At 40.9% G+C, this 14124-nt stretch overlaps 1 protein-coding gene across 1 annotated transcript; it reads right to left on the bottom strand.

Moving 5' to 3' along the window:
* Positions 1-370: 370 nt before the first annotated feature.
* On the bottom strand, positions 371-12098 carry COX5A (cytochrome c oxidase subunit 5A). The gene is made up of 5 exons (XM_019751022.2): positions 11894-12098; positions 6617-6733; positions 4242-4363; positions 2371-2493; positions 371-537 (listed from the first exon to the last, which is right to left on the bottom strand). Exons 1-4 carry the CDS (start codon positions 11997-11999, stop codon positions 2380-2382), a joined length of 459 nt encoding a protein of 152 aa, XP_019606581.1. The 5' UTR covers positions 12000-12098; the 3' UTR covers positions 371-537; positions 2371-2379.
* Positions 12099-14124: the final 2026 nt, after the last annotated feature.

Here is a 14124-nt window from a genome sequence, read left to right on the forward strand (position 1 = left end):
AGGGACACTAAGAGAGGGGCTGGCTGCCACACAGCACGCCCACAGGATTATCTCCGTGACTACTCTGAAACTATTTCACCTGTTCGGGTAAGGTACACAATTTCATCTATCCCGGACCACCAATCCCCCAAGTCCAGGGTGCTCTGCTGGCCCTGTCAATAAGGAAATCCTATATAAATGACTCGTAGACTTTAGCTAATTTACCAGCCAGTGCACCCAAACATGTTTATACAGCTGACTCTCAGGTCAGATTGTTTCCAGAAAATTAAAGCAGTTCTCTCAGCAGATAGGTAAAAACAAAACTGTGAAACCAATGGACCTATAATAGTTCATTTTGTGCTTTTCAATGCAAAAACAGGAACAATACCTATTTTCAGTTCAAACTCATTTCCTTTTTATTAAAGTCCAAGTTACCATTACATGGTTTGGTACTCAATAAAGGAAAACTTGTTCAAATAAGGTAATATGTTATCATCAGTATTTCCAGGTGATATTTTACATCAAGTAGCATTATCAGTAAATCCTTGGGAAGCCCAGCTGTAAGAGAAAACATGAAGAATTAGCCAGGACATAAAGAAAAGGTAAAAATCTTACTACAAATAACATGCCTCAGAGCAACAGCCCGGGGAGATCACTGTCTCCATGTGGGCTTTTCTGCTCTCTTCCTCTATCCCGCCTACATCAACGCATAGACTAGCTCTGTGGCTTTTTTGTTTTCTTACACCTGGAACTTACTGGGTTAGTCTTCTTTTCCAATCAGAAAAGTGCTGAGAAGTAGCCCTCTAAATTTTTTTTAAAAAAGAAATATGTTACTGCTGCTAGAATATATCTAACAAAGATCTTCTGGAATCCTTGGAATAGTACTTGATAAAATAAAAATTAAGCCCAAGTTTTAGACAGCCTCTTAAGAGTCCATTATGAAATATGAACCAAAGAGCTCTAAAAATGTAACTAGGAAATCCTCTATTCTGAATACCAAGTTTTCTCCAAGTACTCAAAGACATTTTAAATAACATAAAAACCTTTCTATATATTACAAAGATGAACTACCTGACTTCAGGAAGGTGGTGGTGTTGGGCAAAGACAAAATTAACACCTCTACTCCAAAACACAAGCTTTATAAAGAGATACCAAATGTGGATTACAAAGCCTCAGGCATTTTCTGCTCAGTCTGCCAGTAGGAAGACTGAATGTAGGGATTCTTTGAGTTCTGAGATTTTTAAATTAGTGTTTGCTAATGATATCGTAACCAGGCTCACTGGTTCTTTATCTTATGAGGAATCTGATATTAGCTCCTCAAATAATTTCGGGTCCATTTTTATTGGAACTTTTATAACATAGTTTAATTCCACTATTAAAAAACTTCCTCTCACTCTTAGGAAGCAAATCTTCTACTTAAACCTCAATTGTTTACCTCTGAGAAATAAGAGCATGGCCTTACTAAATGCCTACACAGGACATGTGGCACAGTAAGGGTAATGGAGCCTGGAGCCGGACCGCAGGGTTTAAACATGGATTCTCCTACCGTGACTTTGGACAAGGTGCCTGTTTCCTCATCAGTAAATAGTAAAATGGGATAATAGTACCTGCCTCACAGGACAGTTTACGAGGATTACGTGAGTTAATATTTATAGAGCACTTGAAACACTGCCATACCAACAATTATATACACTGCATGTGTTTGCTAAATAAAATAAAAAGCATGGGTTACTGCTTATATATTTTGTTATACAAAGGATTTTCTGCACACTGCTCACTACCTAGACAATCTTGTGGCCAGTTTTATTACATGATCTGTCTTTCCACAGAGAACTAAAGGTAACAAGTTTTTATTATCGATACATATTTACTTGGTTATTAAATTCTAACCTGGGCACACAAAAGCAAAAGGATCAAATTAATAAAATCCTGCTGTTAAAAACAGATGTATAAAGCATGCATGATAAACACCTTGAATGCAATGGATTATCTTTAGTTTGCAGGAGGTTCAAGGGCTGAAATGAAGGAAGGGTACACAGAGGGCTTCAACTCTATATGAAACCAATCATTTCTTGGGGGAAAAAAAACTAAAGCAGATATAGCAAAATAGTAATATCTGAAAACCTGTGTGTGCTTAAATTTACTGTCTATGCTTGCAATATTTTATATGGCTCTTGAATTGAGGAGACTTTTACTTGCCTCTCTACCAGTAAGAGAACAATTATAACGACCAGAAATAACAATCCTAGCTCCCTGAAGTTGTCATCATTGGTACTCTCTAAATCTCCGCTAACAAGCCCATTAAGAGATCTTATTCTGAGAACACGGAAGTGTCACTCCCTAACCCCTCCCTGGACTTTTTCCTGTCTTTTTCAGTGGTATGTCGCTTACCCGTGGGGTTTACACTTTGTCAAGGCCCAGTTCCTCTGGAGTGGAGATTCCCAGTTCATTTAAAGTTGGTCTAAGTTCCTGGATGACATAAGGGTAGATTTCCTTATGAGGTCCTGCTTTGTCCTGATGGTAAAGGAAAGATTCACATTTAGTTCTCTGAAAAGCCGTATCTATTTACAAAATGAACTTGAAAATGCGGAGGCTAGTAGCAGAGAATACAAGTCACTTACTTTTTTTTTTTTTTTTTTAAGATTTTATTGGGGAAGGGGAACAGGACTTTATTGGGGAACAGTGTGTACTTCCAGGCCTTTTTTCCAAGTCAAGTTGTTGTCCTCTCAGTCTTAGTTGTGGAGGGTGCAGCTCAGCTCCAGGGCCAGTTGCCGTTACTAGTTGCAGGGGGCCCAGCCCACCATCCCTTGCAAGAGTCGAACCAGCAACCTTGTGGTTGAGAGCACGCGCTCCAAGCAACTGAGCCATCCGGGAACTCAGCGGCAGCTCAGCTCAAGGTGCTGTGTTCAATCTTATTACAGGGGGCGGAGCACACCATCCCTTGAGGGACTCAAGGAATCAAACTGGTAACCTTCTGGTTGAGAGCCCACTGGCCCATGTGGGAATCGAACCGGCAGCCTTCCTAGTTAGGAGCACAGAGCTCCAACCACCTGAGCCACCGGGCCAGCCCAAGTCACTTAACTTTTAAGTCAACATATTTGTTCAATAAAGAGCAACTATGTGGGCACTATTCAAGGTAAGTTTTAAGACACATTGAGAAAAAGGCAATTAGACTCAATCCAGAAAAAAATTTTTTTAAAGCCCGAGTTACTGAAAAAGAAGGTAGTGATGACAGAATTTTGTGAAGGTAATTAAACATGCCCAGCAGGCCACAGGAATAATTAAGTTAACACAGGAAAAGTTTTTAAATGTGCCTCCAATTTGAGACCCTAACTGAATTAACTACGAGTGCTGAATAAACTGATAGCCTACAGAACCCTTAATTATCTTACCCATTGTAGATAAAGTAATGTCACAGTTTCCCTTTTACAGACCTTGAATTTCTTTCTAATCGACCATGTCTTTTCACAGAGAGCTACACTTAAAGAATACTTATTTCCAGGGTAAGAGAGTTTTGACTCTCACCATACCATATAATTATACCTATATATTGCCACAAGTTTCCCAGGGACAAATAATAAAAAGTCAAACGGACTAAGACACTGCCAGGCTGTTATTCTTCTGCCATTAACAAATTCTAGGTCTCTTCAGCTGTGTTTAATTATAAAATGCTTGTTTAAAATGCAATGTATTTATTTGCTCATTATAGAAAAATTAGAAACTATAATCAAACAAAAGGGAGAATATATCCTCCTACATTTTCGTCTCTCTATATATATACATATTTTTTAAATATATATTTTAATAAGAGGTCACACCACAAAAATTATTTCATAATTTTCTTCAGTTAATATACTATAAATATGTTTAATGTTAAACACATTACAACATTAAGAGATGTGTAATAATAACCTCTTCTGGGAAGTCCCATCTTAAGAAACCACGAGCAACATTTAATATCTTATCATAAATAGCACAAAGATAAACTATAGTTAAACCTTTATACAGCCTTAATTATTTCCTTAAGATAAATTCTCAAATGGAATTGATGAACAAAAGGACATCAAGCACAATTTTTAAGGCCTTGGATAAATTCTGCCGAACTGAGCTCCAGAAAGATTGTTACCTATACAACACGCATTACCTTTAGCTATATAAGAACGAATTTTAGGTATTTTAACAAATTAAAAAATACAGAATATGCTGCTACCTAATCGACAGCCCACCCACTTCCAGAACAAATTTAGCGTTATTTCACTGACCTTAACAACCTCTAGGATGCGAACAGCACTAGCAAAATCATTTAACCGTCTGCATGCCCGCAAAGCAGCATCAATGATTTTGGGTTCTGGAACCAGGTCATAGCCAACAAGTGTGTTCATCCCTGTCAAAGCAAAAAGAGGGGCCATGTCAACCTGGACTATTCTCACTCAGACTACAATGTAGTTATTTACATTTTTATTGGACCATAGACACGTTGATCTTGTCTGTTTGGGCCTTGTGACATTGTGATTTATAATAAATATACATTGGTCTCTGTCCCTGCTCCTGGCACAGAGCCCCCAAACCCCCTTGAATTTCCCAAGTGATGAGAGCAACAATAGTGTCTCCTGTTATGTTAAAGGGGTAACTTTTGGACCCCACCCAAGAGTGGGGGCTGGTTGTTAGTAGGGGCCAACCCTGAGGTTAGAAGATTGGAATTTTCAGTCCCACCCCTGATTTCCAAGGATGAGGAGGGGCTTGAAGTTGAATCAATTGCCAAAGGTCAAAGACTTACTCAATCATGACTAGGTAATGAAGCCTCCATAAAACCCAAAGGCTAGCAACTCGATCCTTTTTTGGAGAGCTTCCATCCTGGGGTACTAGAACACGCTCATGGGCCACTGTGCCTGGCCCCAAGCTCCATAAGGACAGAAGCTCCTTCGTTTGGAACCTCACTCTATGTATCTCTTCATCTGGCTGTTGACTTGCATCCTTTTATATTCTTTGTAATGAATCAGTAATCTCATGAGTAAACGCGTTTTCTTGAGTTCTGTGAGCTGTTCGAACCCAAGGAGGGGTTTGTGGGAACCTCTGATATGTAGCTGGTAGGTCAGAAGCATGGGTAACAACCTGGGCTTAGGACCATCCTCTGAAGTGGAGGGTGGTTTTGTGAGACTGAGCCCTTTACCTGTGGAATCTGATGCTACTTCTGGGTAGGGTAGATAATGCCACCTTGAGTGGAATTTTTGGACACCCTGCTGGTGTCCTGATTTGTTTGTTGGTGTGGGGAAGCCTCTACACACACATTGGAATTGGGCCCTGGAACCCTGTCAGGTCTCTATTCTCCTCTATAAAATGAGAGAATCTACCTTTAACAAATTCTACAAGATCACAGTGGACCTTCCACAATGAATTAAAAGTGGAAAGAAAGGAACTATGTATGCAGTAGCCTGCAGATTGAAGGGGGAAAAATCCAAGAGTTTCCTTAAATGCAAACACTATTTTCATAATAATTTGTTGGTTTCTTTTCATATAAGAGGGTCATTTTCAACTCATATCTTTAACTCTTAGTACAATATATATACTTTGGTTGCTTTAAAATAGAGTTGATTGGAAAGTAATCTAAAGACAACCAGAGAAATGCTTAAGGAGAGTTAATGAAGCCCAAATAATGACCTTACAGAGATATAGAGAAACTTTAGTGCACAGACTCAAACATTCAACCAGAAAATGATTGGGCATGATTACTTTCAGCTCTACACAAAATGACACATCATAAAATTTAAGATTCTTTTAATGGGAATGCAGAATTGCTATTCTTTTCATTACTTTTCAAGATTATTCAATAAGAATTTCCCCGGTTGCAGCAAAATGGAGTCATTACATCTCCATAGAGAAGTCTGAAACATTTAGGTTTCTTGCTTTTATTTTAAAATATTTAAACAAAGGACACCAGTGACTATAATGCTAGAATACTGTCACAGAGGCTAAAGTCTTGGTCTGAGATAAGTTACCTACACTTAAAATAAGTTAATCACCAGTCTAATTATTAGACTAGTTATGTTAATGCTACTTACTCATGTTAAACACCCATCTGCAAATTTAGCAACAATCTAGCGTACTCAGACTGGACACTTATTCAGGGCAAGACAAATCATAACTGAGAATAAAAATAACAAAAAACCCAAACTACTATCAAGAGGAGAAAAGACCCAAATGACTACGTGACTAAATAATCTAAAAGATGCAAAACTTAACTCTTGCTCACCTTGACCTATCATTATAGCAGTGGTTTTAATCTGGGGTGACTCTGTCCCCCAGTAGACATTTTTGTTTGTCACAACTTAGGGTGGGTGGGTGGCACTTAGTGGGTAGAAGCCAAGGATGCTGCTAAACATCCTACAATGCGAAAAACAGCCCTTGCAACAAAGAATTACCCGGCCCAAAATGTTAGTTGTGCCTGCCTTAAAGTCCTGTTTTACAAGAAACACTCACTATAGAAACTAGAATATTTTCTAACTGCAAGTTGCATGACAGCACCCAGCTTACATGATGCATATTTTCAAAACAGTTGCTTCCAACAAAGTAGTAGAAGACTACCAAGCAGCTCCTAATTCTACACCAAAATAGGCAAATATGACCATGTTCCAATTACCTTTACGCAATTCCCAGGCATCAATATCTGGCTTGTTGAAGTATGTTACCCAGCGAGCATCAAACTCCTCATCTGTCTCCTGTGACCCATGGGAGTAGCAGCGAACTGACTGGAGCGCTACAATCAAGACAGAATAACTTCAATGTATAGAAGTAGTACTTGACATACCTTGCAATACATTAAGGTTTGTTTGTTTCTTTTTTTATTGTGTTAAAATGCACACAACATAAAATTCACCATCTTAACCATTTTTGAGTATACAGTTCAGTGATATTAAGTACATTCAATGCATAAGTTTTGAATCAACTGTCACAGTAGGAAAATTATTCAGCAGGCCAAATGAAACAAATCTTATGTATTTATATGAAAAAAATACCTTAAAAATTAAGCAAAGGAAAGTAGAACAAAAAGGACTATAGATGCATGTTTCTGCTTTTTTCTCCAAATGTGTAATGCTAGCTCAAAATTGTTAACATTGGTATCTTTGGAAGGAAAAGCTTCCTTCCTTTCTTTTTAAACTTCATTTCTTTACACACTTCCACAATGTCTGTATTTCTACAATAAGCAGAGTATTAATTCCTAATTTAAAATAACGCTCATTCTAGTTGAGTGAATTTATAACATACTTTTTTGATAAATTAAAAAAAATCTTATTGCTATTAAATTATATTCCAAAATAAATTACACATCCCGACAAAGCAACGGTAATTTAAAAATTGTTTTATTAAACTACAGACCCCTTCCCAAAAATTCTGATAAATCTCCTAAGGGAAAACATGCCCTCTGACTTACACCCAACAACAAAAAAAATTGCTTTATAAGATTTCTAAGAAGTGAAATTTTAAAAATACAACATTGTTAAAAAATAGGACACTTAGCATGCTGTTCCCAATCATACACCCTTTGCAGTACCATATGAAAAACCTTCCCATTTTCAGTTTCTGCCTGTCAAATGAACACTGAACTAGGAGTCAGGAAATCTGGATTCTTTTTAAACAGCCTCTGTCTGGTGGGGTTCAGGGGAGAAGGAAATGTTACCTTTGGGTTTTAGAAAGCAGCAGAGCCTAGTGGTTGGGTACTGCTAGGCTCCTTACTCTCCCACTGTTTGACCCTGGTAAAATTAACTCAAGTTTTATTTTCCTTGTCTGTAAAATGGGGATACCACTACCTTAGCAGATTATGACGATGAAAGCCAGGTAACACCACTCACGGTTTAGCACTTTGTATAATAGATAGGTACTCAATAAATGGTAGCTATAAATTAATCTTTGCCTAAATTTGTCTTAATTGATCTTCTATTTATGGAAATCATAATTTACAGAAATAAAACATTTAAAAAATTGCATTTCCTGTTAGATGAATTAGACAAGCCTGATATAATTTCTAGTTATTTTACAAGTCTTGTCCAAAAAAGGAAAAAACTACCCAGAAATCTCTGGGCTGTAGGAATACTCCGAAATTTAAACATTTAGAATATCCCACACATCCTTAATAAAATCACTGGCAGAAGAAAGTGTAAAGAGAAAAACAGAAAAACATGAAAAGATGGAATACTAGCCAGTTCTGGAGATGGACTGTCACCAGATTAAGCAAAAGGATTCTCGCTTAAATTACCATTTGAGCCTATAGCAAAATACCTGCCATTAGTTAGAAGACCACAGCACAAGTCCCCATCTTACCAGAGACCTAAGTTATTTCCAAAACGAAGTGGAACATGTATATCCACGGGCTGGAATTGGACATCCTTTAATTTCTATGACAAGAAAAAAGATTGGCTCTCTAGACCTAAATGTATTTGTTAAGTGCAAACATTTAATCAAAACTATACGGATATTTAATAACTCTTTCAAGACCAACATTCACATTTAATATAACAGAAAGCATAGATCACAACAACCCTCTCATACCATTACCAAAAATTTATAGGCTACCCTTTTCAAAAACTAAAGTTATCCTGAGCTGAATACTTAAAAGTGCAAGTGTAAAATGGTACAACCACTTTGGAAGACTGTTTAGCAGTTTCTTATCACGGTAAACACACAGTGACCATACCACCCAGTAATTCCACTTCTAAGTATTTACCCAAGAAAACTGAAATACATGTATTCCCTCCCCAGACGTAATAATTAAGTGTACATTTCCGACCACCCAGAAAAGTGTTTCATCATTCTCACTGCTGGGCATATATTTCACTAGCAGCTGGTAGCTTTGTTTTGTTTTCTAACTGTAAAAAAGATGACTAGCAACTGCAAATCCCGGTAGGGAGAGCTATGGATCCCCTTCAATAATTTGTTTACCTTCCTTTCTGTGAGTCTCAAATTACAAACTGATTGTATTAAAAAAACAAACAAACAAACAAAAAACCTTACATGAAACAACTATTTAGGACACCAAGCATGTATCAGAAACAAACATCCCTTCCAGGAGGGCAAAAAACTCTCAATATGGTTTAAATTATATATTCCTAATTCCAGTACTGGGTAGAGTAGGTTCTAGTCTCATAGCTATAGACCTGCCCCCCATATGCTTAACATTTTGATTTTGAGGTAAAACTATATAGGCATTCTCACCCTCCCCGCCACCCACCCAAACTTAAGTATAGCATTTCCACCTAGTTTTGAGGCTTGTAAGGCAAACTATTTTAGAAAAAAATTGCTCTGTCTTTCATACAACCTGAAGGTTCCAGAGTAGAAAAAGGGAAGCAGCTATAAAAAACTGGGACATTTTTACAGCCTCAATCTAAAAAGCTATTTCTAACACTGCTTCTCGGCATTCAGTTAGGCACTCTATTAAAATAAAACAAACCTAACATATTTAGAAAAATTAAGGGGCTCATTAATCCCTTTGGTTTAATTAGATAGCTTTCCATTTAATAACGTATCAGCTGGGACAAAGCCCAAAGAATGGATATTTTGGTGGAGGTGATACTAGGAGTAAAGGAAAGAACCAATTAATGGAGAGGGTACATGAACAAGCTCAAAGACAGGGTTATTGAGGTGCACAGCTTAAGAGCAGGCATGGACTTTGGGGCTCGAAGGCTGGAAATCTGGAAATTGGAAGTGGTACAGAAAAGGTTGGAAGGTGATAAAAAGTGCTACTTAAATAAATTCAGCCCTGCACCAGGAAAGGGAAAGAGAAAATTCCTCCCACCCTTCCCAAATTATCAGGGTAAGGATGCAGGAGCCAGGATTGTGTAGGTTTTAAGTGTTGACTAGAGAATCTAGCCATTATTTAAAACATTTTAATTATCTAATTCAGCAGTTATTGGAAAACAATTGTTTCAAGTTGGAGGCTTTTTCATAGACCAAATATGGAATTTGGGCTGCAACTTAACTAGAACAAACTTGAGGACTCTCAGGTTAACCTCTCCAGAGCGCTTTCAAGTATACTCTTTTGACCTTGGATCGCCTCATCCAAGAACCTTAATCTTTTCTGACTTTCAACTGCATAAAACCTCTTCAGTCTCACACTGATAATAAACCCCAACCTATAATATACAAAAATGAAATGCACTATAATAAAGCAAATATGTATTAAACATTTGTGCCAGGCAAGGTGCTAAGAATTACTTTATTTCATTTAAGCCTCACAACTATCAACTATTATCTCAGTTTTAGGTAAAAGGCAACTAAGTCTTAAGGTCAACTAACATGTCCAAGGTCACACAGTTAGAAAGTAGTTGACACAACTGTAAATAATACTGCCTCCTTGTGGCAAATATTTAGACCTATGGGACAAACACCTAAAATAAAGCTTTGTTTACTAATTATATTCAAGAGCATGAATGAATAGAACACCTAGGAGACAAAACCACTATGTTCAAACTTAGTCAGAAAAAAACAATTCCCTTAATTTAGTTTGACAAAAATCTCTGCCTTTTCCTCAACCTGCAACAAAATGCAGCAATTCTTTTGAAGAAGTCGTAAGAATCCTCCCCAACGTGAAAAAATTAAAGTAGTATTTGCTACTCTAGCATTTAGATAAGGAAAGAATTAAAAAAACAAAATCTGACAAACATCAGGATGGGCCAAAAATAACTGTGGCTAACAGAAAATGGTTCTACCACTTAATTGAGGAGTCAGTTTCCCAAGATGGGCTTACGTTTCCTCTTCCATAAAATAAGATGATCGCAGTGATCTCTGACGTGTATGCCAGCCTTACCGTTCTCTGATAAATTACAGAAGATAAAGTCTAAATGAAGGTCTAAATTGAACGAAGCGAAACATACTATGTTCTGAAGTGTCTAGTTAAAACACTCAAAATAGCCAATTAAACCTTGTTATTTTTGAGTTTCTGAGTTCTTATGTTTAAACACGCATGATTAGGGGCTAAATGATGTAGCATATACGACCATCATGGCCCAAGATCAAAGTACAGTTACAATAATTAAAAGCAAGGTGCTGGACTCAAAGTCACCCAGGACACACACAGAAGACGAAGGCAAAACATAAGACGGGTCAGCGGCACATCTCATACTCCAGCAATAAGGATTCTAACCCGGAGCAAAGAATGAAGTTGCCTCACGTCTGTAGAAGACAGCCTTCCTGGTCTGTGGCACCCCATTTTCGAAACAGTAACATTCTTATTATATGACCTCTCAATACTCGGGCTCTCTTTCAGACCTCAGCAAACCACCACACACGATCTATTATAAACGTGGGATTATTGGAACGTGGCACAGGAGTCTCTAAAAATGACCAAGAACGGTCTGTGAAGGAGACACGCAAGTCGCCGAGAAATAAACGCCTGATAAAAAAAAAGTATACTGTGTCCCACACGGAGGCACACTGTGTTTAGGAAAGACGCTGGGGGCGGCGGTGCCCAGGTTCCCGGAGGGGCCACTCCGACCTCTACACTGAGCGGCGCGCCGGCGGACTCAATGTCACCTTCGCCGAGGCGCTGCAGGCCGGCGGCGAGCACTTCCAGTCAGGTGGCCGAAAGGGTCAGCGCCGGGGTACGATCATGGCCCGGGGACCAAAAGGGTTGGGTGGACACGGGAGGTGCGCTGCGCCCCCTCCTTGGCGCCCACAGCAGGTCCACATCTGACCCGTCTGGGCTGCTCGCACCAGGAAGTGGCGCTGAAGGAAGCCCTGGGGCGCGTCCTCGAGTCCTCTAAACCCAGAGGCGGCGGAGAGGGCGGCCCGCGGTCACTAGGTTCGGCCGTTAGCCAGTAGGGCAGCCGCTAGGCCGCGGGGCGAGCCTGCCCTCGCGTGGCGGCGGGGGCCCAGGTCACCGCAAGGACACGCGGGCGCAGGCAGTGGCAGGCGGGAGCCTTACCGGCGGCGGAGCCGGGGGCCAGAGCGGGGTGTGGGAGGCCTCTAGCGCTGGCCCGGGCGGCTGCAGCTGCTGCTACGACGCAGTGACGGAGAGCGGCGGCAAGCATGACTGCGATGGCGGCGCGCAGGCTGAAGCTGAAGAGAAGCCGGCTGTGAGCTCACCGGCCGTTCCGGAGCTCGCGGGGGCCGAACTCACGCACCGACGCACGGTGGGCGGGGCGTGAGGCCACGCCCACTGCGGAGCTCGCGCCTAGGCGGGAGGGGTCACCAGGCGGCCGCGAGCGGGCTACGGCGGCGCCCTACGGACAAACCGTTTCGGCGCCGCTCCGGTCCCGATGGGGCTCTGGTTCCGTGGACAGCAGCGGCCATCATGGAGCGAGAATGCAAGGAAGACGAGAGGCGAGCGGTGGACGGTGTCGTGGTTGAAGTCCGGCTCCGGAGACTACTTTATCACCTCAAAATGGGAATAATAATAAAACGACAAATTATAAAATTACCTTATTTGCTTACCGTTCCCTCCCGTTTGAGCCTAACATAAAAGAATGGGGGGGGGGAAACACCCCGCTTATTAGTAACTATTCTTACGTTACAAACCCGCAAGCATCGAAAAATGAGTCCAACTACTTTACCTTACAGATAAGGAAACAGGCTCAGAAATTAGGTTGCTTACCAGCAAGAGAGGCTCTTTTCACCAAAGCCCCAATTCTGAGGATTCACCTGGATATTTCTGGCCAAACTCCTCCCCCAGTGTTGATTAAGATCCAAGGCTTTTAACTTCTCATTTGGCCTCACTGCATCCTGCCAGCTCCCTGGCAGTGGGGCCACTTTCCTCATGCCTGAATTATTTCACTGCCACCCAGAGTTAATCAGACAGTCTCTTTTGTCTTGGTATCCTTCCTTCTCTATCCCTGGACTCACTGAGAAAGAAAAGATGGATATTCAGCCTCCTCGTCCTCACTCCAGACCCTCTCACCTGGCCTTCAGCGTCAGCCCTTCTCTTTTTCCTCTCTACAGTAGTGTGGCTTTAGGGGTATGAACCTGGCTAGGAAAAGGATTAAAAAAACGTTTTTCAAAGCTCCTGCCCTCACCTTATCCCACCAACCTAATGAAAGGACACCTGGGAAAGCTTTAACTTATTTGCTTTCAATTAATACTCATCAAATCTCCATGAGCCAGATGCTCAGGATGAGGTCAGGGCTCCCACATTTGAGAAAATACTGGTCACTCTGTTGTCAGTCTCTCCACTCGCCTACAATACTGTAGACTGTCTACTAGAGAGTGGTTGTTTATTACAATTATGACTATAATTTATTATGTCATTGTATGCTCAAACTATTTATTATCCCATCTAAGCCTCATAACAACCTTTCAAGTATTTAACCCTATTTTATAGATGAAAGAATAGACTTAAAGGACACTTGCCCAAAAATCACAGCTAGTAAACAGTGGTGCTTAGATTTGAGTCCATGTTTGTCCAGTCCAGAAATTTTCTTTCCCCATCACCTGTGAAGCTAGGCTTTGCTGACTTCTCAGTGTATTCTGCACCCCCTGCTACCTTGAAGGCAATTCTCAGCCCACATCACTGTGTTAATTTTCTGTTGCTGCATAACAATTTACTACAAACTAAGCAGCTTAAAACAACACCCATTTAGGGCCGGCTGGTGGCTTAGGCGGTTAGAGCTCCATGCTCCTAACTCTGAAGGCTGCCGGTTGGATTCCCACATGGGCCAGTGGGCTCTCAACCACAAGGTTGCCAGTTCGACTCCTGCAAGGAATGGTGGGCTGTGCCCCCTGCAACTAGAAACGGCAACTGGACCTGGAGCTGAGCTGTGCCCTCCACAATTAAGACTGAAAGGACAACTTGAAGCTGAACGGCATCCTCCACAACTAAGATTGAAAGGACAACAACTTGACTTGGAAAAAAGGCCTGGAAGTACACACTGTTTGTGGGGGCAGAGCCCCAGAAAGTAGTTTCCAGGCTCTCGGTCTCACATAGACAGGTACGGCTCAGGTAGTAAATGGCCATCAACTGTGATTGCATGGCCATCAGCTGTGGCTAGTTGGCCATCAGCTGTAACCAGTGAGCCATTGGCCACTAATATAACTGCAGTGGCTACACTAGCGAGAAAGATGGGAGCTAGCAAGAAGACGGTGGCTGAGCCTGCAAGCGGAGCAATGAGAGTTGAGAATTGTGTGGCTCCTGTTTCCTGTGTCTCCAACCCAGCCGCCAGC

This window comes from Rhinolophus sinicus, linkage group LG03 (assembly GCF_036562045.2).
Source record: "Rhinolophus sinicus isolate RSC01 linkage group LG03, ASM3656204v1, whole genome shotgun sequence".
NCBI classification, from domain to species: Eukaryota; Metazoa; Chordata; class Mammalia; order Chiroptera; family Rhinolophidae; genus Rhinolophus; species Rhinolophus sinicus.

Excerpts from the sequence above, each read along its gene's own strand:
- COX5A (XM_019751022.2), bottom strand. The coding sequence starts at position 11,999 with ATGCTTGCCGCCGCTCTCCGTCACTGCGTCGTAGCAGCAGCTGCAGCC. Across the intron at positions 6,734-11,893 it reads GGCCCCCGGCTCCGCCGCCG|CGCTCCAGTCAGTTCGCTGC; the intron begins GTAAGGCTCCCG and ends TCTTGATTGTAG. Across the intron at positions 2,494-4,241 it reads GCATCCTAGAGGTTGTTAAG|GACAAAGCAGGACCTCATAA; the intron begins GTCAGTGAAATA and ends CTTTACCATCAG.